The sequence below is a fragment of the Penicillium waksmanii genome (genome assembly GCF_028829765.1).
Source record: "Penicillium waksmanii strain IBT 27052 chromosome Unknown utg000010l:1.0-3698451.0:1.0-3701458.0, whole genome shotgun sequence".
Lineage (NCBI taxonomy): Eukaryota > Fungi > Ascomycota > Eurotiomycetes > Eurotiales > Aspergillaceae > Penicillium > Penicillium waksmanii.
The window spans coordinates 3,212,165-3,237,082 of record NW_026643256.1 but is presented as its reverse complement, the minus strand read 5'-3'; the positions used below and the strand labels follow the sequence as shown (position 1 = coordinate 3,237,082).

General features: G+C 51.1%; 8 protein-coding genes across 8 annotated transcripts; 1 reads left to right on the top strand and 7 right to left on the bottom strand.

Moving 5' to 3' along the window:
* Positions 1-774: 774 nt before the first annotated feature.
* N7481_013169 (histidinol-phosphatase) lies at positions 775-1,854 on the bottom strand (the record flags this gene model as incomplete). The annotated part of the gene is made up of 3 exons (XM_057272388.1): positions 775-1,020; positions 1,086-1,622; positions 1,696-1,854. 3 exons carry the CDS (start codon positions 1,852-1,854, stop codon positions 775-777), a joined length of 942 nt encoding a protein of 313 aa, XP_057116576.1.
* Positions 1,855-2,728: 874 nt separating this feature from the next.
* N7481_013168 (holo-ACP synthase) lies at positions 2,729-3,304 on the bottom strand (the record flags this gene model as incomplete). Its single annotated transcript, XM_057272387.1, has 1 exon — positions 2,729-3,304. One exon carries the CDS (start codon positions 3,302-3,304, stop codon positions 2,729-2,731), a length of 576 nt encoding a protein of 191 aa, XP_057116575.1.
* A 724-nt stretch (positions 3,305-4,028) lies between these two features.
* Positions 4,029-4,502, bottom strand: N7481_013167 (ATP19 family protein; the record flags this gene model as incomplete). Its single annotated transcript, XM_057272386.1, has 3 exons — positions 4,029-4,074; positions 4,208-4,323; positions 4,455-4,502. The coding sequence occupies 3 exons, from the start codon at positions 4,500-4,502 to the stop codon at positions 4,029-4,031; spliced, it is 210 nt and encodes a 69-aa protein (XP_057116574.1).
* Positions 4,503-5,238: 736 nt separating this feature from the next.
* On the top strand, positions 5,239-6,675 carry N7481_013166 (uncharacterized protein; the record flags this gene model as incomplete). Its single annotated transcript, XM_057272385.1, has 3 exons — positions 5,239-5,393; positions 5,682-6,246; positions 6,340-6,675. 3 exons carry the CDS (start codon positions 5,239-5,241, stop codon positions 6,673-6,675), a joined length of 1,056 nt encoding a protein of 351 aa, XP_057116573.1.
* Positions 6,676-7,730: 1,055 nt separating this feature from the next.
* N7481_013165 (putative mucin family signaling protein Msb2) lies at positions 7,731-10,040 on the bottom strand (the record flags this gene model as incomplete). The annotated part of the gene is made up of 1 exon (XM_057272384.1): positions 7,731-10,040. The coding sequence occupies one exon, from the start codon at positions 10,038-10,040 to the stop codon at positions 7,731-7,733; it is 2,310 nt and encodes a 769-aa protein (XP_057116572.1).
* Positions 10,041-15,590: 5,550 nt separating this feature from the next.
* Positions 15,591-16,886, bottom strand: N7481_013164 (S-(hydroxymethyl)glutathione dehydrogenase/class III alcohol dehydrogenase; the record flags this gene model as incomplete). The annotated part of the gene is made up of 4 exons (XM_057272383.1): positions 15,591-15,805; positions 15,855-16,495; positions 16,558-16,693; positions 16,742-16,886. 4 exons carry the CDS (start codon positions 16,884-16,886, stop codon positions 15,591-15,593), a joined length of 1,137 nt encoding a protein of 378 aa, XP_057116571.1.
* Positions 16,887-19,547: 2,661 nt separating this feature from the next.
* N7481_013163 (uncharacterized protein) lies at positions 19,548-21,934 on the bottom strand (the record flags this gene model as incomplete). The annotated part of the gene is made up of 4 exons (XM_057272382.1): positions 19,548-19,808; positions 19,866-20,734; positions 20,823-21,269; positions 21,316-21,934. The coding sequence occupies 4 exons, from the start codon at positions 21,932-21,934 to the stop codon at positions 19,548-19,550; spliced, it is 2,196 nt and encodes a 731-aa protein (XP_057116570.1).
* Positions 21,935-22,590: 656 nt separating this feature from the next.
* Positions 22,591-24,545, bottom strand: N7481_013162 (ESCRT-II subunit protein VPS36; the record flags this gene model as incomplete). Its single annotated transcript, XM_057272381.1, is given in 4 exon segments — positions 22,591-23,420; positions 23,437-24,160; positions 24,232-24,367; positions 24,445-24,545. The coding sequence occupies 4 exon segments, from the start codon at positions 24,543-24,545 to the stop codon at positions 22,591-22,593; spliced, it is 1,791 nt and encodes a 596-aa protein (XP_057116569.1).
* Between the last annotated feature and the right edge of the window lie 373 nt (positions 24,546-24,918).

The following is a 24,918-nucleotide window of genomic DNA, read 5'->3' as shown; positions in this document are numbered from 1 at the left end:
GCAGCAAGGAGCGTTTATTGGAGATTGCTCCCGATGAGGACTGAGGGGTGAATACTGGTACGGGAAGGATGACACGCCTGGGATGAATCGAAGGAGTAGATGTACACGTTAACGTCGCTGATGACAAAAGATGTGCTCTGCGCTCTGGAATTAGCTTTTCGATGATGATCGACACAGGTTGCGTACTGCAATCGGCAGGACGGCTCTGGGAGCGACGTTGCTGGTGGCGGAGGAGACCTGAAGCGAAGTATGTAAAGGGGATTGAACAGAGTATTCAAATTGAGCGAAGGCCCAAGCCCCATATGCAAGATGATATGGGCGAATCGAGGAGATGGCAATGATCGCGGTATGTGTGTGAGGCAGAGGGTGAAAGGGAAAGGTGAATCAAGTGGGTGCCTAACAGCAAGCAGCAAACAGCGACAATTTTGGAGGCAGGGGAGTTTGGTGTTTTTGCAAGCTAGCTACGCATACTATGCATTGTCTTCCCATTTCACCCAAGTCAGCACGACAAGACTATCCCGAGTAGCTGTACATCTTTCTCTATCAGTCTGAGGAGTCCGAATGAGATACCACTTAATACTACCATATGAACCGGACATCTCGATTTCACCCGGCCAGGTGCATGCCAGGATCGGAAGACTATTCAAATCGGTAGCTAGGTCTCTGTGGATAGTTAGACACCGAATCGGCGAATGTTTCAAACAGAAAAGAAACTCAGAAAATCGGTAGTAGACTGGGAGCATTCCTCTAAATTCTATGTACATCAATAACACCTCAAGCCGCTTGCCAAAACTCCAACTTTTTCAATTCCTCCACAGAAATCGAACCGATCTCCGTGAGAGGGAATCTGGCATCAGGCGCAGAAGCCTGTGCCTCGGTCTCAGCTACCTGCAAATAATGCACCGTCGAGATGCCAGTACTATCAAGGAAGTCCACCACACGTTGGAAATTCAGACTGATCTGATCCACGCCGTGGCTATCATCAGACAGACAGAAGCGACCGCCGCGGGCAAGGAACTCCTACGAAAGTGAAAAGGTCAGCTTCCACTACAGCCGCCACTGGGCCAAAAAAAAGGAAAACTCACCTTGCAAATCTCCGCCTTGGGATAAGGCTCACTCATCCCTTTTCTCAAAGCCGCCCCATTAAGCTCAAGGATACCGCCGTACGATGCCACAAAATCCAAATTCCTCAACACCTTACTCCAAACACCCGGCCAGGTAGTGAAGCTTCGCTCGGGATCATCGCTCTTCAACCGAATAAGATCGAAGTGGCCCACAACCAGTGGGCGCAACTGTTGCAGCATATCCAACTGCTCATCGAAATATGCCTCGAAGAGCTTCTCCTCTGAGCCACCAGCGCGGTCACGGGCTTCGTCGTACATGGGCCTGTCGTAGTCGATTGGGATGGTTAGGGTGTGGTGGAGTGATCCGATGAAGAATTCGAATGGGAAGCGGGTTAGAGAGCGGTTGATTAGGGATAAGGATTCGGGTCTGATCCAGTCACATTCGAAGCCGATTATTAGGTTGATTTGAGAGGCGTATTTTGTGCGTAGGCGGGTTGCTTCGATCCAGTAGGCTTCTTCGTTGCTAGCGTGCCATTCTTCTGTTTGGCCGGATTCAATCTGGGGAGAACAGTTAGCTTTTGCTCTTTGGGTCTTTTTTTATGCATTTGCATTTGCGGTCTGAGTGGTGTACCTCTTCTGGGTAGAAATCTTCTTTGTGGCGGGGCATGTGCTCGGTCAGGCAGAAGACTTTCATCTTTTTGCTGATGGCTGCCAGGATGACATCCTCTAGGGAGTCCTTTGCGTGGCCAGGGCAGAATTGGCCGGAATGGCTGTGGTGAGAGAAGGGCATTTTGATGTGTTCCTGGTTAATCGTCAGCGTGTGATCGAGAGAGGGAGAGGTGTCGCTGCGCGTACCTTGTTGTCTGTCTGTTCTCTGTTCTCTGGTCTCTGTTCTTTACCTGAAGCTGCTCGTTAGGCAGAGAGATTCCCAGGCACAAGTCAGTTTAAAACTGATCGTGGCAAAGAAGAGATGTAATTGAGAGAGCTGGGATGGGTGGGATGCAGCAACTTTTAAGGTAGCTCCGCGGAAGATAAGATTGTCCCGCATTCCCGCAGTGAACGATGGCCAACCATTAAAAACGTGGTAGCAATTGCAACCAAATGGGACTGAAAGCTAGACAATTGAACTGTTGGCATATTTCTCCTGTCCTCAAAATAGTTCTAGCTGATGACCATCTGAGCCTGGAGCTAATTTATCTAGATCTTCTCGCATATTCTACAAACCCAACACGAACAAACTGCCTCGGCATTGGAATCTCTATACAAAATCGCTATTGTAGCAAGCCCAATCCAATTCGCGATTGAGAAAGTGTTCCATCTAATACCAACATGTAACACTGAGCATGCCACAGAACAGATGTATGTAGTCGCGCCGCCGCATTCGAGTCCGCGGGCGCCCGCGGTATCCAAAGACAGACCAGTCACCCATAGATGGCCCCATCCACAGTATCATGCAAGGCGAACCAAAGCGGAGATCCAAATGTGACGAATATTCATGGTCAATTCGGCAACAGCAAAGTGTAGATGGGAGGAGAGAAGAAGAAGAAGTATAGCTTCAACAGCTTCCAGCTTCCAGCTTCCATAGCCTCAACGGGCCAAAAGACCTCACGAAGCTCCCTCGCGAAGCTCCATCAAATTAAAATCAACCGTATTCTCTCCCCTCTTCACCCCGCCGCAAGAACAGTAGCAACCACATAATCCCCATCATGTGAAATAGACAGTCTAGCAACCCTCTCCTCGCCACCACCGACATAAACGATCTCCGGCCTCCGACTCGTCCCATCCACCGCAGTGTGCCCATCAACAGCACCACCCATTGGAGCAGTTGACTTTCTCACATCCTCCTCAACCCTCACGATAACATCCTTCCACCCAATCGAGGCCGCGCCCGCCGGCGATGCTTTGCGCGCGGCTTCTTTGGCGGCGAAGCGGCCGGCGAGCCAGCGCGTTATTTCGGGGGTTATGGGTGCGGAGCGCGTGGACGCGGACATGGAGGCGGAGGTAGAGGTAAATGCAGATGTGGATGCAGATGCGGATGTAGGTTTAGAGGAATTCTGGGAGGAGAGTTGGGTGATTCCCTTGAAGCGTCTGTGGAAGTCGCGTTGTTCGGCGTCGCTGAGAATGCGCTGCGTGAAGCGGGAGAGGTAGTTGGGGCGTGAGGTTAGGAGGCGGGTTATGCGGGGCAGGTGGACGATGTCGGTGCCGATATTCAGGGCATAGGGGAACGGTATTTGTTTCATTTTGCTTGTGGTGGGTGGTGTGGTATGGACTCGGAGTGGTGAGGAGGTGTAGTATAGTGTAGTGAGGGAGATGGGAAGCGGAGGGTGGGTTGGATGTTTGGGTTTGCGTTACGGTTACCCACGCGAATATACGCTGGGTGATAAGGATAGCCATATGATAAATTTCCCGCGGGATTTAGCTGTTCACTACTGATTTACTATCGGGATTTGCTCGCGGAACTTTCTGTGCTACGATTCCCGGGCTCCGGCCAGCTACCAGCTACCAGCTTCGAGCTGCCCTAGGACTAGAGCTTGACTGGTATGCCACCGCGGTGATACAACGCAAGTGACTTAGCCGGGGCTGTATTTTATCGCTCCGGGGACAACCGTAACAGCTGGACACAGCTTCCGAATGCACGAATTTTGGCAAGTACTACTAGAACCATAACCGAAAGTTCGGCTAGCAATCCGGCCAGAAACAAGAGACAAGAAGTGGTAGAAGGAACAGTTCTTCTATGCAACGTACACGCCTCTTATGTACAGATCCACAAAATCCACCCGCCGCAGGGATCCCAGCTATAATAACCCAGCTTCCACTCTGGCCGGGTCACGACATATGCCTAGCTGAGATATATCGATTGCACCGATGCGACAGAAAGCGACAGGCGAACGGGACGAGCTCGAGTGGCGTCACGCTGGTTCACGACCGGTCGATTCCGTCGACATATTCCGCGGAGAGGGCGATTTAGTGCTTCTCGGACTTGCCGCCATCAACTTCCTTCAGGAATTGTCTATATGGGTAGTTCGTGTTAGTTCATTGCGCGGTATAGGAGTACACAAGGCTATTTCAAAGCTTGCTTCTCTCCTCTGTAGAAGTAGAAGCCACGGCAGAGAAATTGCAGATCACGTACTGGACAAAGTCACCCTCCTCCTTGGAAGAAGCGTTGATGGGGGGGACCGGCGGCGGTCTTGGGCTTCTCGCCACCGGACATGGCAGCCCAGGAACCGGCGAAGATGGAGCCGAGAACGGCCATGGAGAGCTATAGCGCGCAAAGAAGAAGCCCGGTTAGCCTTTGTGTTGCGGTGCTCGTGCTTCCGGGTCATGCCAGGATGCAAAAAGGGATGAGGCGGGGGCGCGCGGGCGGATTGGGGGAGCGGGTCGGTCACTTACGACGTGGGAGCCGACCTTCTTGCCGGCGATCTGGTAGTAGACGACCATCTTGAGGGAGTGAGGTGGGGGATTGAGTTGGAGGTTAAAGGCAACGATGTGGAAAGCGGAATCCTCAGGCTCGGCCAGAGACGAAGTCGGACCGGACCATATGTGGTTAGCGTGACGGATGAGTCAGCAGACAGCAGCAGGTGACTTAAGATCACGTGGTGCTAGTACATTCCGGGAAGGCCCGAGGTCATGTGATTTCGGGAAGCAGCAGGAAAACAGAGCCGATCAGAGGAAGCAGGAAGGAGACCAGGGGAATGATATCTTGAATCTTTTATCATGAGACTCGAGAGTCCAGAGAGTCCAGATAGATAAAATACTAATTTTGATGACCTCATAAGTATGTGTGAGAAATGACCCAGCAACCAGGAACAGAACGGGCAGCACTGCACTAAACCACGGTCCAGGCACGGAGTAGATGTACAACGAACTGTTAGTAGTTCCCCGGCTATGTCACTGCCCGCTGCCGTGGCTGATGCCGTACCTCCGAGGATATTGACAGAACCAAGTAATTTTACTCCGTACTTTGACTCTTCTTAATTAACCCTGCCTACTTGACTAGTATTAGTGTTCTACTATTCTCATTCCAAATTTTTAACTTTCCTCCCACTCCCACTCCCCCTTGCTTCTCGACTTCTCTACTTCCCCATTCGGAGTCTATCCTCGTGCCTTGTGCCTCCCCTCTTCCCCCTCACTCTTTTTCTCCTTTTCTTTATATCCACTACTCTCACAATTCACAATGGTTTGGGGGCGCAAACCAGAAGCATCGGCGCCCGCAGAAACAGAAACAGACACAGACAACTCCCCGCTCCCGCCGCGGCAAAGCCTGCCCCGGAAACTGCAACAAATTGTCGACCGTGAAGACGACTTCTACGATGACCTCTACTCCCCCTAGTACGTGCAATACACCCCAATCCATCTGAATACACATCACAACCTCTGCACAATCCTCGCCGAGAAATGCATACAAACACCAACAATGCAAGCTCCGCAAAGACCGCATCCGGCCCAGCCCAGCCTGGCCTTCTCCACACATTCATCCATACTCCACCATATGATATCAGCTTCCGAGCACAATCAATCCTCGTCTCTCCCTTCTTCTACAATTCCCATCCAACCTCTATCCCAGCTATAGCACCCCTCTCAACCATACCAAACTAACATGCCAACCTCAACCCCCAGCTCCGTCGACTCAACAGACACCCCATACCGCTACGCCGCCTACGCAAACCGAATCCGAACAATCCTCCTCTCAGCCCACCGCTACGTAGCCTACACCTCAGACATAGGCGAATCCTTCCGACCAGTCGCCCACCCAATCCTCGTCCGCTCCGCATACGCCGTTTCCTGGGCCTACCTCCTCGGCGACGTCAGCCATGAAGGTTACAAAGCATACCTGCGTAACCGGCGCGCATTAACCGCCCCGGGACAAGAGTACCGCGATGCGAGCGTTAGCGTTGGCCAGGAGCTTCGCGGTATGGCCATGGGCAATTTGGCAAAGCCTCTTGATGAGAACCCTGCCGCGGCTGCGGCCGGAGGAGAACAGGAATCCGAACTCACGCCCTGGCCGACGAATACGATTTCCCTCGCGGAGGATTATCGCATGGTTATGGCGAAGCGCGCTATTTTTCAGGGTCTGGCTAGTATGGGTCTTCCGGCTTTTACTATTCATTCTGTTGTGAAGTACTCCGGGAAAATGGTGCGCGGGTCTAAGATTGTGTTCGTGAGGACTTGGGTTCCTATTGGTGTATGTTTTTGGATTTTCTTTTCTTCCTCTTTCCCAAAGTTCCTCCTTTTTCTTGGGGACTGCTTTGGCTAACGTCTTCGATCTCGCTTACAGCTCGGTCTCACCGTTGTCCCGTTCCTCCCGTACATATTCGATCATCCCGTTGAAGAAGCGGTGGACTGGGCCTTCGGTACCGCGTTACGCATTTACGGCGGCGAGGATGCGGTTCGTCCTTTGCCTGCGCATGCGTTGAAGGCTCGCGAGAGTGGTCACTCTGCTGCTTCTTCTGGTGAGGGCCAGGGTGTGACTGGTGCGGCGGCGCAGCTTTCTTGGGAGGAGTACAAGAGTGAGAGGCACGCGGCGAGGGAAGAGAGGAAGGAGAGTGGTGGTGGTGGTTGGACGAGCTTGAGTTCGTATTTTGGTGATGGCGGGAAGGAGAAGAAGGAGTGAGTACAGACAGTACTACCTAGCATGTGGTGATGGTGATGTGCTGAAGTGTGAGGTGAAAGTATATTTTCTTTTTTTTCTATCCATGGATATTCTTCTCGCAATACTCTTCTCTTTTGTATATATGGGTTTTCTCCACTTTGCATTGATATCCCATTTCCATTTCTTGGAACTCGACTTTTACTGTGCTTTTCGTACGTAGTTACAAAGTCATTAAGTTGTAGTACAAAGCTACATGACTATAGAAGTGAACAAGGAGCAAAAGGGAAAGAATCTACTTCATTCTTCACAACTCTACTGTCCATGGGACAAACAACTGTACACAAAAGCAAACAAAAACAACAATCAGACAGACAGTATAAAAAGGGGCAGGGATACTAGCGTCAGCTCATAAGAATCCTGGCCACCCAAACCATTAGATGGGTTGTGCATAGCATAAGAGAGGGAGGGAAGGAAGGGGGATGAAAAGGAAAAAAGGAAGAGACATAGATATGACCAGTTAAAAAAGGTAAATTTTCCAGATGGCACACACAGAGCTGAAGCAGGAATCAACGTTTTCGTTCTCATTCAGTTTATCACAATTCTTCACAGGAGGCCAGGGGTGGAAAATGTAAAATGGAGAATGGTAGGGTAAGGTAGAGAGGTGGTGGTGTTGTGGAGGATGGTTAAACACAAGGGGGAATATTCCAGAAAGAAAAAGGGGAAAAAAAATAGACACAACGCAGCTTCCCGGAGGAGCTCGGAGTATCATAAAAATGAAAGGTGAAAAAAGAATAAAAAGATGGAAAAATGGCCGGTCAAAGATTTCACAGGTGAAAAAGATACGTGATATATGACATATATCCTGGGAGGGGATGATGAACAATGAAATGAAGTTTTGTGCAGTCTGGCTTCTTGCTGTCAACTCCAGCTAGATATCCCTGTGAGTATCCCAAGAGTCTCACAGGAACACTGGCACAGAAGACGCCTGGGGGCGCCGATCTGTCAAGGACTTGGCAGAGGAAGCATGACGAGGCCAATCAGCCAGTCTATCCGTCTTGATAATTTGAATCAAACGTCTAGTTCCAGCCCAGCGAGTTCTCGGCCATGACGGGAGCACTGATCATCTGGGAGCGGCCGGTGCGCTGGCTACCAGACATACGGGCACCAGCAGCAAACAGAGAGCCAGCGCCGGAGCCCTGGCTCATCTGCTCGGCAGTGGAGCTGGAACGCTGGTGCAGCTGCTTTCTCTTGCGGTAACGACGGGCAACCCAGAACATACCGGCACCGTAGGCGGCGGCACCAGCGCAGACACCGACACCAATGCCGACGGAGCTGGCCTTGGCCTTAGAGCTGCCGGAGGAGCCAGCATCACCGTTGTTGTCGCCGTTGTCGCCATTGTTGTTGCCGTTGTTGTTGTCGCTGCCGTTGAAGTCGGAAGTCGAATCCGAATCGCCAGTGGGGAAGTTACCGTTGAACTCGATGGGGATGGACGGGTCAATCATGCTCATGATTGTCTTGGCGGCCTCGTTCTGCTGTTGGTACAGAGCAGAGTTGGGGTTGAGCTTCAGGCTCTTCAGGGCATCAATCTTGTCGCGGGGGAAGTAAAAGATGGCGAGGGTGGCGTTGTAGCCAGTGGTCTTCCAGGAGTAGTAAGGCTCCAGGGCGAACATGGACATGTCATCGGCACCGGAAAGAGCGCCCTTCACAGCCTGGGGAATGTACTCGAAGATCTGAGACGAAGAGAGCGGGGTGGTGGCAACGAAAGACCAGGGCAGGTGGCTGTCGAATCCAAGCTGGAGCAGAATTCCATCGGCAGGAGCCTCAGAGCCAGCATTGGACGGAGTGATTGAGCCAGGGAGCGAAGTCGGGCCGCTGGTCTGCTGAGTGTTGGTACCGGTGTGGGTGTTGGTCTCAGAGGGAACAACGGTAGGCTGAACAAGAATGGTCGACGGCATCCAGTTGCTTGTCTCAGACTCAGTTGGTGTCTCGGTGGGCTTGGGCTTGGGCTGAACAGTCTCGGTAGGGGTGGTCTCAGTGACAGGCGTGGGAGTGGCGGTGGAAGTAGGCACGACAGAGCTGGTCTCCTGGGCGCCGCCAGTGGGAGTAGGAACACCTGAAACGGAGCCAGTAGCCTTTCCGGATTCGGAGCCAGTGCCGGTGGCAGGCTGGTGAGGAGTGGGAACAGGGCCCATCGAGTTGGACACACCAGGAGTGTTGATGCCGGTGCCGGTGCCACCAGTGCCAGTGGGAATCACACTACCGCTGGGAACAGCAGAGGGAGGGTGAGGGATGAGACCACCGGAGGGGGTGGGAATGGCGGGAAGGCCACTGGTAAGGCTGTCGGTAGAATTGGTTCCATTGCCACCACCATTGAGGAGGCCGGTGATGCCAGAGGCGACAGGGCTCACAATGGACCCGAGGAAATCACCACCGGAAGTGGCAGAGTCCGTAGGGGAAGCACTTGGGGAGGCAGTGGCGGAGGCAGGGACGCTGGCGGGGAGAGTGGTGGGGGAGGAAGTAGTACCGCCAAGGCCATCAATCCAGCTCTGAATCCAGTTCTCGGAGCCAGTGGTGGTGGTAGCAGAGTCGGTGCCCTTCGTACCGGTCGATTTTCCATCGGCACTCTTGAGGGATGAAGCAGTGCCATTAGTAGCAGCACCAGTACCAGCAGCTGCGGAAGAAGAGGTCTTGGTGGAACCAGTAGCACCATCAACAACGGAGTCAACTCCGCTAACAACAGAGTTCACTCCAGAGCCGACCCCGCTAACAACAGAGTTAACACCGCCAAGGGCGCCAGAAACGATATCTCCAAGGCCGCCGGAGCTGGAAGTGGTAGCACTCGCCGAGGCGGACTTGGCAGCAGTGGCAGAGTCGGTGTTGGCGCTGGCGGCTGTGGCCGAATCTTTGCTAGCGGTGGAGTCTGTGTTGGTATCGGAAGCCTTGTTGCTGTTATTGGTGTTAGCAACAGGAGTCTCGCTCTTGGTGGTCACGGTGGACGAAGTGGTGGTTGTCGGAGCGGCAACATCACGGGTGATGGTGCTGGTGACACGGGTTCCATCGGGGTTCTCAGTGATCACGACAACGATCTCCTTGCCAGACTGGGTGGGGGTCGCAGTCTCGGCAGTGGTGGTGTCGGAGCCACCATTAGCCACCTTGGAGATGAGCTGGTCGACACCGGCCAAGATTCCTCCATCGTTCGAGTCCTGGGTCTCGGCGGCCTTGTGGGTGCCATTCTTGATGTTACGCTTCACCTCGCGAGGGAAGTAGAAGCGCGGGCGTTCGACATTGGTGACTTCTGGTTGTTCCACAGCACTGTTGTCGGATTCCTGTGAAGCGACCACTCCAAGGGCGCAGGCCGCGAGGAGAGAAAGAGTTCCGGGGCGCATATTAATCGTCGGATCTGTGTTGACAGTTCAGATGATAGAGCGTCCGGTCCGGAGAGGGTACAGTACGAGATCGGATGGTCTCGTCTGCCAACACCTCAAGTGTATGCGAAAAGTAACGATTCGAATGGATCGATGGTTCCTGATGGAGTTGATAGTACGTTGAGAGGATGCTGGGACACAGTCTCGACACCTTCCAACTTTCAACCTTGTTCCTTTGGAAACTGGACGTCTCGAGGGCAACGGGATGCGAGTGAAACACGACCGAGTCAATGGCGATCGATCTAGACGGACAAACGAATGGAAGGGGGATCGTAACTGAGACGAGCCGGGAGATAAAAACGACGAAGAAGCGAGTGTGGGCTTGGACAGCAGTAAGGAGCGAGTGGACGGCCCTGAGGCGGAGCGATAGCGATGAAAGAGAATCGAAAACGAAAACAAGCGAAGAGCGCGACCGTGGGATATGCAAGGGGAAGTCTCAAATTGGCTGAGTCCCAGGTCAAAGGCGCCGAAGGTCGTTGACGCAGTAAAGAGAGCGAAAGGAATGAATTAAGGTGAATAATGAAGAGGGAGTGAGGCTTGTTAGGGGGCGAAGGGGAAAATGGGGGAGTTTGCCAAGGTGGAGTGGGACTGGAAGTGTGTATTGGTAAGTGACGGTAAATTAGGGGGGGGGACTTTACAGCCACGCACTGGGCAGAGCAACTACAAGTATCAGTATTTTGGTAAGAGTAGTATAGGGAAGAGTATACAAGTAGTATATTATTCTACTCTAGACCATTGCTTTGTTGCAACACTCTACATATACATAGTAGTACTAGTAGTATACGTGGTATATCAACATAGTATGTTGTGTTGTATAGTACTGTAATATCGGAATATTCACACGGCAGGTGCTCCCAGGTACTCCCAGCTCCCTCCCGCTCCTGCAGCACATCCACAGTCAGGGGAGAAAAACAAAGCATGCAGCAACTACAGAGTAACTACGGAGTGCCGAGCATACAGATCCTTCATGACTCAATTTTCAGTACAGATGGAGCAGGATGAGAATGGAGCACAGAGCCCTCTGGAGTAAACACAATCACGATCAGATCAGATCGAGTCCAGTCCAGTCCACCTGGCAGTCTAACCCACTGCTTTACGCGGTAGGTCAACTGCACATCGCAATCAGCCCGCGTCAGGCACTTACTGTAGGTACTCCCGTCCTCCCGACACTATGCGTGTCCCCGTGGCAATAGTGGCACTAACTCACCCCCCACGAGCAATACGCAACTATACACGGGCATTTCGTCAAGCCCACTTGGCCCGTTGTGGCGTGGCCTCGTTTTAGTCGCGCTCGCCTGGCCTCTTCGGGTAAGCGATCAACAAAGAGGTCGAATCAGCGTAGCGCCGGCCATGGCCAAGATGGTTAGACTTTGAATCGTTCGGGGGCCGCCCTCAGGGAGTCTTGAAGTGTGGACACCATCATGGTGGTGGCACTGGCTGGCACTGGCAGTGGCACTGGCACACTCCGGCACTATCTTGCCCACGAGTTAATAGTCTCGAAATCCTCCGAGACGTCATGGACTGCTTTCCGTTCTTGTCCATTGGTCCGCGGCGCCAGGTCAATAGTTGGTTGTTGGTTTTACCTAGGAATAAATTAGTATTGATCCTGTGAATAAACTATCTACTCGAAGACTCCACGATTAATTTGCAATTCTATAACCTCGTAGAGCAACGTCGAGTTTTGTTTTTTGTACTCCGTAGTTACCATTGAATGCCCGGGTGGTCTTGTGGTGTCACAATTTATGCGATAATACCAGCTACGTACTTCATTTCTCAAAGTCCCATTATATTCGTGCTTTGCGCGAGGTCCCTGTCGATCCCACCCAGCCGGGCCATGAACCATTATTTGGCTCTGTTTGACTCCCTTTAGAGTAGAGTAGTATTTGGGTATACTTCGTACGGAGTACGGAGTAAAGGATACTAGTACTAGTATCCCACGTGCACGACAGGTCGGAATGAAGGGTCATCACGATCTCCTCATCGACATCATAGCACCCAGCCCCCGTCATCCAGACATTCCTGACGCGTTTCGGAGTGTTGTGGAGAGCCAGCCCTGTGAGGGGTCGGCTATGTAAGAGTCTCGCGGATGTTCGCTTCTCTGTTTCAGACTGCCACCCTCTCCACCAAGCGGTGGCTGAGGCATGTTTCTGGTACGAGTACGGAGTAATCTTCTCACCATCAAGGTAGAGATTGTCGCGGGAATCGTATCCACGCGCGGACAACAGTGGTAGATTCTGGAAGCAGTGCCGAATACATAGTGCTGGACAAAGACGGACAAAGGACACAGAAGTCGCTGGTGGCCGGAGGGAGTGTTGTTGATTATAGAAACGCGAGTCTGTGCTAAGAATATCCTGCCCTTGTTCAATCTTCATTTATAGGAGTGTGTACTAGTAGATAATAGTATGTCTTTCCAGTTTCAATTTATCTCAATGGTGTACAAATACCTACATGCTCGTATACACATCCCCAGGATTGCTAATGGATACCCAGGCGTAATGGAATACGTGTATGTAAACATGTTCCGTACCACTGTCTGCCGTAAATAGGATCATCGGGCGTACCAAGGTCTGCACCCGCACTAGGCGTGCACTAGGCCTGTTCCTGGACCACCTTCGGCCCCACTGACAGGTCCATGCGCGTCAGGTACATTCAGGTACCTAGTCAGGTGACCCAGTCCATCTAATATGCTTACCTCAGTCTGTTTGACAAGCACTGTCATGTGACTCCACGTGACTGGGTCTGGCCACATCGAAGAGTCCAGACTCCCCGGCTTGCATTCATCTGCTGGAAAGGTGGGTTTCTGCTTCGCAATGGTCTCCACGGGGTAGGTCTGGCCAGTGTGGAATATTGGGCTGAAACGTCATCTCTGATGATCTGTCTCCCAAATTGAAGATTGTGTCGAGTTGCAGTGTGCGGCATATATATTTGCGACTGGTACGTAGCCTAAACACATCCGAGTCTGCGGTATGCGTCATCAACCTTCGAATCGGACGTCAGCGAACTGATGTTGGATTACCGGAGCAATAGGAAGAAAGAAAGATGCATTGGCTGTTTAATCCCCATTGTCGTGGACTGTTAAACTTGGAATCTTGGACAGCATTCTTTTTCAAGTTCTTTTTTCGCTGCGCGGACGGGAAGCATTGAACCGCAATTCTATTCGTAGTAGGCTTGCGGCTGTGACTGTCGGCGATACTTACCCGCTGGGAAAACTCGAAGTGAGCAAATAATCCCCTACTACGACTACTGGGTAATAGCAGTATCATGATCGCTGCCGAGCCCCAGTGCTTCAAATTGGACAACTTGAAATCCTCCACGGCTGGCAAGTGTTTTGTTCGTAGAGGTGGTACCAAAGCACTTGCTTCAGCCTCACGCAGGTCTCCAAGCCCTTGTGTAAAATAGGGTGTTCTATATAGCAATAAGACAGTCAAACGCGGACTACTATTTTCAATATAATATAGATCTCTCCAGGGCTGGCAGCTGGAAATATGGTATCTCTAGTATTTGTCTGGGCTCACCGCCTTGCGGGTGTCAGCTGTCAGGTATAAACCCTAAACTGGCAGTATTAGATTCTCACGCAATTGTAGATGATCAAGATGAATTTATTTGACCAGAGTCAATAATGTCCTGCTACAAGCATTCTGACACATCAGAGCAATCAAAAACGATCCCTTTATTATGGATGGTGCAGCCGCTTCACGGATCACCACCCTTGAACTATAGGAGTTTCGGCTAATTGCTTTTATTATTCCAATGCACGAAACTGACAGAGATGCTATATTAATTCAAGTTCCTCTTAATTAAACCGAGCACATATTATTCTACAGCGGATGTCATCCCTGACTCCTGATTGGTCAGAGACAAAGAGTCGTTTCCGATATAGAGATACTGAATGATTGTAGGTTCACAAAGAAGAGTATATAAAAGTGTGGTTTTCACATTATATTAACCAGGTTTGGCCATGTATAATAAGTACCACACTATGGTATTCTTCTATGGGGATGAGAGCGTCCAGTTTGGAGAGTCTCCACTCTACCTCGCCGTCGCCATGAACAAAAGTCGCACAACCAATTAAACAAGAAAGCGTGAACGACCAACAACATCTAAATCCGAACGAATAAATGAATCTGACTATTACTGTGATCTTATATTTCACACCAGTTACCTCTAAATACCCATAGACTCCAGGTTGCGATACCCTCATATCTGATGCGACAGTACTGACCGTATTGTCGCATCGTATCATCGCATCATCAGGCCCTCCCCCCCTTCTTCTCTCTCTCAGCACCTCCACATTCTTCTCACTCTTATCTTCATCCTTCTTCTTCTCAAAACTATTCTTTCTACTATTCTTAATTCGCTCGTGAATTTTGATTCAATGAATCATGGATTCAAAGAAAGCTGTGCTTCCTCCCCTGGGGCAGGCAACTTCGTCGGAGAAGGACGTCAAGGATTCAGCAAGGTCGGATCACAAGCCCCCATCTACCATCGAGTCAAACCACCCCGGTCCTGTCATCCCTGTAAATGTTAAAAACATCCCTGCGGTCTTTTACTTGAACCGTCCGGCTGAAGAATTCATGCCGAGTCGATTCTTCCTCAGGGCGCAAGACTGCTGTGAGTAAATTCCGACCAGAGGCCTCTTATTTCCATCCAATTCCATATTATCCAATCCCCTTCAGGATCGACGATATACATAAGACGATAATTAAGTTTGCTGACCAGATTTCAGCGATTTGGCACAACCCGCCATTTGTTTTCAGGCATCCCAAACGCGCCCGTAGAGGTCGCTGGCCGCCAGGTGACAGAGACTTTGATTCTGTGTTCGCATGTCTCAAACAGACTCCTGCCTTTGAGAAGGGGCTTTGGGAGGGCGGAAGTGAGTCGATCGCTAATAAATTGGAGACTGAGTGGCCATATGCACAGGAGTGGGTTATTCATGGATTGCTGGTGCAGATTCAGTTGAAACTAGATCTGAGCAGACGGGATTCAAGAGACCAGGTAGTCTTTTACCCCATGTGAGTGATCTTCTTTGATATGTGAAATACCGGCGAGAGGAGATGGAAGGCCACGGTGATCATCGTCCAAAATTCGTTGACCGAGGATCATAAGCTACAAGCGATGAAAGCCTTCGGTGGTCAGCACCCTTCCAGTGCGCTTCTGAGAGAATTGAAATATTGAAGGTAAGTAGATTGTGATCTCTTAATAACTGTTTATATTCATCTTTTGACATTCACAGGACAATATTAAGCTGGCTTGACGATGGAACACTGGGCCAGGATTTTGTTTGTTCGAGGAATGGGTGACCATCTGAGTGACCATCTGAAATTATTTCAACGGAACGTACTACGAGGGTCACAGCCTCTAGTTGTGATGTTTTAGCATAGGAAAAGAAATCAAAATACTTAATCACAGTCCTTTGAAATCTTTAGATGTCAATTCCAGGCATTGGACCAGACCAGACTATTTGCACAACCCTTTCCCTGTTTCTCTTCAATACAATCCGCACTAATTTATCTATTTCATATCCACAACGCAACGAATACAGCCTCCCTCCTTCATCAAAGCAAAAGCCTCATTGAGGCGTTCTATCGGCAGACGGTGAGTGATGAATTCATCCACCATTAGCTGACCATTAAGATAGTCATCAACAAGGCTCGGTAGCTGTGTACGGCCCTTCACGCCACCAAAGGCGCAGCCTCGCCAAGTTCGGCCAGTAACGAGTTGGAAAGCTGTGGAGTCCTTAGCAATGAGCTACAGAAACGAGAAAGGGAGACTTACGTCGAGTGGTGATCTCTTGGCCAGCAGCCGCAACGCCAATGACGATGCTCTCGCCCCATCCCTTATGGCAAGCTTCGAGGGCAGTTCGCATCACAGTGACATTACCAGTACAATCAAAAGTATAGTCACATCCTCCATCCGTAATCTCCACTAAATGCTCTTGGAGAAGCTTGCTGCGCGGCATCTTTGTGGGATTGATGAATTCCGTGGCTCCGAATTTTCGCGCCCAAGACTCTTTTCCATCGTTCAGATCGATCGCAATGATCCGACTTGCCTTTTGCCTAACGGCCCCTTGAATGATTGACAATCCAACACAGCCTACGCCAAAGACAGCTATCGTAGAACCTTCCTCAACCTTGGCTGAGAAAACTGCTGCACCGTATCCGGTGGTGATTCCGCAGCCGAGAAGGCAAGACCGGTCGGTTCCAATTCGATCGGTGACAGCAACGACGGAAATATCTGCCAAAACAGTGTATTGGGAGAATGTCGAGCAGCCCATGAAGTGTAGGATATCCTTGCCGCGTGCTCGGAAACGCGATGTTCCATCGGGCATCACACCTTTACCTTGAGTATCACGGATTTTTCCGCACAGATTTGTCTTTCCAGATCTGCAAAACTTGCATTCGCCGCATTCGGGGGTGCTATTTTGATCAGCATATATGACGACAAACTTGAAAATTGTCGAACGTTTGTATTGACTCACTATAGTGCGATAACAAAATCTCCAGGCTTAACGTTAGTCACTCCGGCTCCAACGGATTCCACAATACCAGCTCCCTCGTGGCCGAGAATGGAGGGAAATGCGCCTTCCGGGTCAGCGCCAGAAAGTGTATATTGGTCTAGTACATTTAGTAAGCCTCATTCGGGTTCAGTGTGGGCCATAATACCTGTGTGGCACACTCCAGTGTGCAGGACTTTCATGCGCACTTCGTGTGCTTTTGGTGGAGCCACTTCCACATCTTCCAAGGATAGAGGCTCCTTTGCATTCCAAGCAATTGCTGCCTTTTTTTGGTCGCGATCAGTATACCTCATGCTCGCTCATCTTCCCCCGCGGAATCCATGTCGATTGTGCCGCATCCTTTCGTACCTTGCAAGTAATTGTCTATTTCCTGCAAGTTAGCTACCAATGGACGAAATTAAGAGAAGTGATGAAAAGTCGTGACATGCCTTTCCGACTGTGCTCGCCATGATAATAACTTTACGCTGTCTATGATCGGAACCGCGGATACTAGTAACAAAATTACTGGATATATGAAAAAGACAAATTCTCACTGTGCAGTATTTTTTCGGGAACTGTTGACAGGTGCTTCTGAGTGGGGAGAATCCCCCGCATGTGAGGGGATGTTTGGAGGAGATGCGGGGAATGAGGAGTATCGCGCAAGTTCACCGCGGATACATGTCCGATTTGTCCCGTCCCTCGATCTTTTCGGCATGCTTTCCCGTTATCAATCATTTCTGATAGTGATAGCAACGGATGATTGAACCGAAGTGGGTTAGGTAATCCTGGCTTCAGCTTCTTCGTCTCCTATGTCGCAATTCTAAGGTCGTATTTCGCTGAATTGACTTTTTTTAAGACAAAAAAGTCGTGATCAGCAGCTCACACTGGCTTACCCCAAATTGGACGCGACCAGTCTTTCTACTTTCCATGCTCTTCCTCTGGAGGGCAAGCGGGAGGACAGTTCGAATTCATCGATCCAGATTTCGTTGACTGCGTTCCCGGTTGGGGGTAGAAGTCTGAATATTTGACTCCGTGCACTGACGAGACGCTGTGGCCCACGGGGTGAAAGAGGCTTTTAGTCAATGTTGCTGATGAAGGTGGGTGCAGCCAAACGAGTATGAGTTGGGGCGGAAGAAAAAGAAGAGGAAGGAAAAAGCAGAGAGATTGGAAGAGTTGGGAGTTATTGAGGTTGCCTACAACGTTCGCGGGTGCCCATCGCCAACTGGCCAGTCTCGGTCCATTTTTGCTTCAGCAGCTCGCCAGCATGAAGGAAACGGTCAAACTGGATGTTGAATTGCTGCTTAGCTAGAATTTGGCCGCCACAATTCAATTTAATGGGATCATTACCAACCAAATTGCTGCTCATTTGCATTCTCCAAGGGTATAAGTGTATAATTAATTACAAAACCCCAAAAGTTCCCACTCGAAAGACACATTACAAGATAATCACTGAAAGATATAGGCAAAGGAATAACCCACATCAAGGAAGCTCGGATGCCGAGTCTTGCTTCACCACCTTCACAGCCTTAGGAATATCGCCATTGAGTTCCATGCGTGATCGATTATCGCCCGGTATTTCATTTCGCAACGGCGAAGGGTCATATAACTCTCCCCGAACTTCATGACTCCCCTCCAACTCGCCTCTTTCGTGTCGCGAGTCATCATGCCCAGAATAAGATCCAGCGCCTGGGTTGGAATTCGTCGAGACTTGATCTTGTTTGGTGTATGTTCCTGAGCGACGGCGACGGAGAAAAAACCATAGTAATCCGGCAGTTATAAGAAGACCGCAAACTCCTCCGACCACGCCGCCGGCAATGGCACCTTTGTTCGGACCTGCCTTTGGCGCTTTCACAGCGAGTCAGTCGCCGATCTGGAGACGGGGAGAAGATAGCAATCTCAAACGAGAACATACTGGATGAAGAACTTGAACTCTCCAGAGTCGCTATAATCAGGCTTGCATTCTGACGCACAAGACTCTCCTTCTCACATCCATAAGAAGTATACGCCCAGCTATTCTTATCGCTAATCCAAAACCCAGCCTGATCCTCCTCGCAACAGAAGTACCCAGCATGCGCCAACAGATTCCAAGTTGAATTGGCGCAGTCGTACGGGACGGGTCCAGTATCCGTGATATGTGCGTTGGATTGTTCGTTGTTTCCGTAATTCACCGCCGATAATGTATTCGGACAAGATACTACCCGGGGGTACCAGGTGGTATTAGTCGTCTCCTGACTCAAGCATTCGCCGACGCGGCGAATTGGGTATCCGGCTTGGATATCGATTGTTCGCCGAGGGCAAAGGAAGGAGGGGGTTGGTCGTAGGGCCTTGAATAGTGTGAGAAAAGCAAGTGTTGAGTCAACAAATTTTGCGCTGTCGACCTCAGGATGGCCAGTGTGGATGTTATCTTTAGCCTTATTTTAGCTATAAGCTTACGGGTGGAATTGACTGAGTTTGAGTTTGGCGGCGGATAGTGGGTATAAACTTGGTCAGGGGCCCAAGCCGCGTAGCAAACACAGAATATTGATGCTAAAGGTTGGTGGGGAGTCAAGCTTAAATAAATGACTTGCGATTAAAAATGACGATCAGACGGTGGCCCCTTCTAATCGTCGTCCAGGCCTATTTAACGGCTTCCAAGATTAGACCTAGTGGGAGACTAGGCAGCTCCCCCTTAATCGTCCTTTAGAAAATACAAAGAAACATGAGAAGGAAATATGATCTTGTTCTTCGTCTAAATCTCTATGCACAGCATAGACATTGTGGGGAGATGGGTATATCACAAGCATGAAAAAGAACCAGGCGCCGACATCTGTATCCCCCCCCAAACAAAATCAAATCAAAAATATATCAGGGGAGGCTCATAAAAATATCATAAGGCCAGCTCGTGATCAAGAAAATATATGGGATGGAGTCAAAACCAGACCATAAAAAAATAACCGATCATATCTAATGGCTCAGCTGATAGTCCTCTTCTTGTCTCACCGATGACGCCTATCGGACTCAAATACCGTGAATCCGTCGATGCCATATCCGTCTTTTCCGCCTGTGCGGAAGTACTCAGTCACAACACCAACGGCATAGCACGATGCGCCGACGGCAGTACCGGTGATGAAAATTCGGCGGACTGCTTTGGAAAATGTCGACTGGATCTTTGGTTTCGGGTGTGTAGATGATCCGGATCCCTGCGATTCCTCCACACGCGTGTGCTGTTTGGCGTTCTGCTTTGACTCTGAAGAAAGCTATGTCGACCCGATGAGTTAGGACGACCCGGGCGGGAAGGTTAACTGCCAACTCACCTTAGAGGTGGAAGGGCGAGAGGAGGACTCCGATGAATCATAGGAGTCATGGCGGATGGACTTCGCAATGTCGGCATGGATAGCTTCCTGTCGCGCAGCGACTTCGGGGGACATGATTAGGTTGATTGAGCCGTTGGACGATTTCCTGAAGACGATAATGTCGCCGCCCCCTGTGGCTATCTCATATCCGTCTTGTTGCATTTGTTCGAAGTAGGGGACAAATTTGGCGGGGTTGTGGAGGCGGGAGAGAACCTCGTGCGATTCTACAGGCTCATTGGCACCGAAGAATGAGTCTGCCTCGGAGCTGGCAACCTTCGAAGCGGCGGCATCGTAGGCTAGGATACGGAAGGGGGCGGATCCAGTGTTCGCAGCTTCAGGGTTCAATGCTAGGAAATCACCGACACGATCTTCGACACCATCATATTGGACATCTGAGATGCGGCCGGCTCGAATGTCGCTGGCTTGCAGCGGGCTCACATCCTCGATTTTGCCATATGCTCCAGTAGCGGCGGCTTCGGAAGCGAACATCGCCTCTAACTCGTTTCCGGGGGCACAGTCCATGGTGAGAGGAGCCTTCTGGGTGCTGCCTGAATGGGCGAGTTTAGTTGGGCGGGTTATTGTCTCGGCAGAGGCGGGATCCGCAGTGAATAGTGCCTCCAGTTCACTACCAGGTGCACAGTCAACGCTTTCAGTGCGGTCAACACTCGCAGTAGATCGCTCCGGGGCTTGGGAGAAGGGGATGACAGACTCGGCAACCATCTTCGCCTCAACCTCACTTCCAGGGGTACAGTCAATGTTTGGTACATCGGTGGGGGCAGTGTAGTGCTCGCCCAGGCTTAGCTGGGTAGCAAATTTCGCTTCCAGCTCACCTCCAGGGGGGGCAGTCAACAGATACAGTGATGTGTGTTTCGCTTGACTCGGGGTTGAATGCATTCAAAGGGCGGCTTCGGTCCTCACGAGCGGCGGGATTGGAGGAAAACATGGCCTCGAGCTCGCTGCCGGGGGCACATTCGACATTTCCACGGGTGTTAAAGTCTGCATCGAGGTTATAATGTTTGGCACTTTTCTTGACCTTAAAGGTCTCGGCATGTGGTTGCTCTGTGTGCATCGACTCGGAGATAAAAAGCGCTTCCAACTCACTGCCTGGAGCACAGGATATGTTGATATTGGGTTTTTGAGTGAACTCTTCGCCATGCTTCACGCCAGTAACCTTAGCCTCCTTAAGAGCGTCTGGTTCGGTTTTGTAGAGAGCATCTAGCTCAGTGCCAGGTGGACAGTCGATGGACTGGGAATGGGCAATGGCCGAGGTCTTGCGAAACTTGCTATCCTCCGGAACAGCAGGGATTGAAGCGAATTTTGCCTCAACTTCGCTGCCAGGAGGACAGTCCACGGAGGCCTTGGTACCTTTAATTTTGGATTCAACGGGGGGGTGTCGGCACCATGCGGCCACTAATCGGGTCATATTGAAGGGCATCTGGGTTTCCAAGAGAGCTGGACGAGGGGGAACGAGTGAAGTTGAAGTCTTGGAGATGTGCTTTGGAGGGTTCAGCGTAGGCAGGCTTCTCGTTGACGAAGGACCACAGAAAGCTCGGCCAGCGAGCATTGTTCTGCTCCATGTAGGAGGCACCTAGTCTAGAGGCACCCAGTCTATGTCCAAAAAGTGCATCGTAGGGGTCATCCGAGACGAGCTTTTTCATCGAGGACATTTGCCGAGCCATCTGTTCATTCTCAGCATCCCAAAAAATCTTCTCTCGACCAGATGAGAGTTCAGAAAAGCTAGAACGAGAGCGACGCCAGCTGCCAAGCGTCCAACCAGCGATGCGGTGGCTCGTGGAAGGCCAGTCCTCACGAGCTTCTGCCTTACGGCAACAGTTGGCTTCGGGATGACGGTGGTACTTGTCGATACGGCGGGAAATTCGCTCAAACTTGTCTTTATTTCCGATATGGTAGCTACGGGCCCAGCCCAGGATGCTTCGACTGTGAGAGGTGCGTGAGGCCACTAGTTGAGAGAGGGCAGGGCGTGTAACGCCAACCCCGGCAGCGCGGGGTATCGTTATGGAAGAGCTCATGACAGACAGAGGTTGATTGGGATGGGGTAAGGGATAATCTGATTGTATTCTTGATATATCCGGCAATCGAAAATAGTGAGTAGTTCGAATCACAAGATAATTCGCGTGGGGATCGAGAGGACACTAAGGAAGTCGATCATATCCACCCGAAATCACGAAGAGGAAGCGAATTGCGGGGAAGTGGGCACCAGGTCCACTTGGGCGCAGTCGCCGATATATACTGTATGAAGCGTTTGATTCTCTGAAATTGCAAACGCAAAACAGAATGAAACATAAAATTAATGGGAGACAGCAGTTCAAGTAACTCCCTGGCTGAATGCCTCAAGGAGGAGAGTCTTCCGGCTGTGGTGGAGACCCGACAAGGGCACACGCGGAGTTGACCAATCACCGCGCAAACCCCGCAGCCCTGTCTGCGTACGTAAGCAGAGCACAGGTCAATTTGGAGTCTGACGTCACAGTATCACCCAGGTTGCGGACTGTGATTCGTCGCCTGCAGAGTTTCTGCTCCCTTGGACCAGACTAGCACGCTAGCTTGGAATCCATCGTCATCGCCCATTGCCTTCACGTTGCACCCGGCGGATCACCTTTCTTTCGGGATTGGCTTGGTTGATCGATGATGTCGGATGCTGCCGGCACTAAGCAACTAAGCCTAGATCCTAGTTACTAGGAATGACGATGTAATTGCCCCAGAACCGTAGCCCTTCAATGCCTTCCTCCCGACAAAGTACGCCTCGGTCCTCTGCCATCTCTAATTCTTCGGTAGCCACGCCGACACTCCATTTAAAGCGCTGCGCCGTCTCCTGCGCCGTCACGGCCCGACCGAAGATCAGCGAGTCCCATGGAACCGGGTCTTCGGGTGGAATTTGGCGCAATTCTTCCATCCACTCCTGTAATTGTCGTACCGTCTTATCATCGCTCCAGTCATATCTCTGAACCACCAACAGTCCACTCTTGAACCGGCGCAATCGAACCGGGAGCTTCAACTTCTCCCAGAGTTCTGCCGCTCGCTGGAAATCAGATGGACTGACAAGCTCGACACCATTTCTAGACCGGTTGAATACCGCCCAGAGATCGATCAAGCTCATGATTCCTCCTTCCCGCTGTAGAATGCCCTGGCGGTCGTCCGTAAGATACTCTGCTAGGTTGCGTGATAGTTCTGAGAGATAGAGTGTCTCGGAACCCGAACTCAGCATATCCTTGGTAGTTACCATCCCGAGGGCTGCCACGGACTCAGATAACACCGCGTTAGTCTCCGCGGAGCCTTCATTCGTAGCCATTCCGGATTCTCGCGCCAAGGTCTCTGCGAGGGCGACAATTTGCTTAGCCGATGCCATCAATGCCTCCAAATCCTCAAACGCATTGCCAATCACCAACTGATTGTTCATGCGAGCCTCCAACCCTCGTTGTTCAAGGCCTGCGATGCCTACAGCTGACACGCGGGGGGCTGCGGGCTGCGGGCTCTCGAGGGCTGCCGCGGCGGGAGTACCTGGCGACGAGGTGACCTGCGCCGGGGGAGGTACCGGGGGGGGCATTCTGGAGTAGCCATTTCCTTTGCACCAGGGCATCCTTAAGCCTTTCGTGAAAAGTTTTTTCGCCGCCATCCCGAAACGATAATTTGATACTCTCGCTCACTTCTGTGTTGACTATCCGCGCTTGCTGGAAGAATGGAGCCGGTGAATCTGCACGGTTTCCCCCACTGTCCAGCAGTGAAGCAGCACCTTTTGGCATCAACGGTGCTCCACATATCTCACACTCGATCAGTGATGGGTGGTTGACAAAGGTGCACCGAGGGCAGGATACCGATCCAGCGGTAGTTGTGTCGTGTCCCCCATTGCTGGTAGGCGTACTATCCTCTGGTGCCAATGAGCTAGCACCGGGTAAGGGGTGATCTCGACTAGCCGCAGCCGTGATCGCTGCTTTCAATACGGTTGTAAAGGGCGGCTTGATACCGCATGCAAGACACGGCGGTAAGTTGGTCGCAGCCGTCGCCGTCGCCGGGTCAAAGTTGGAGGGAACAGGATTAGAGAAGGTACATATCGGGCAGATCCAAGTTGCATTGATTGGCTTTGGTGAGGGTGACTTTGATGGACCCGTGTGGGGGAGTGGATGAAGAGTCGATTGCTGAGGGATAGCGGGGCTCGATGTTGTGCTTCGAGACTTGTCGTTCTTGGTATTCTGTGGCTTGGGATAGATGGTAACTTTAGGCGACGAGGTTAAAAAACGAGCCTGGTAACAGAAGTTGGATTAGCTGCAGTCCCCTCCGCCTCCCCCGCATCCCGGGAACGAGAGCTTCCAACCTGGTATTCTGCCCGGTCAATTTCCTTTAAATCAATTCCAACACAGTATTTGCGTGGATCCTCGGTAGCAACGTAGCATACTCGGTGGGAGGTCAAGTAGGCGTGGCCATTTTGATAGTTGGGGATCTTATATTTCCTATTCCTTATATCAGTAGATGTCGGGGCATAACAGCATAACATTGGATCCGATGCCAAGCATGGCGTTTCACTCACCCCTCGTATAACCCGACCGCATCCTGTACAAAGAGAAGGGACTCGTCAGGTAATAGCAAAGGGCGCAGTGCCGTGGTCAGGTCCAAAGACTTGAAGAACATCTAGCAGGTTCGTGCATCACGCAGCTTCCCAAAGGGACCGGGGGCCAGCATAAGGTGGACAACCTGCAGGCCGCGATAAGGAGATAACAACGGAATGTCGGGGAAACTAAAAGTCCGGAGAGTAAGCGAAGTGAACTTCAGACACACTCTGGAACGGGCAGGCGCGACGCAGGACAACGCAGACTCGCAGTTTCCCTTCCCACATACTGTTACTGTTGCTGCATTTACAACTCCTCCTCCTCCACCTCTACTTCTCCTCTACATCTCCCGTCAGCCCATCGTAGCTCTTCTCTATCTTTCTTCTTTTCTCTCCATCTTTTTTTTGCCACTTCTTCCGCCCTGTCATCTTCACCCTTCCCTTTAGACATCATCC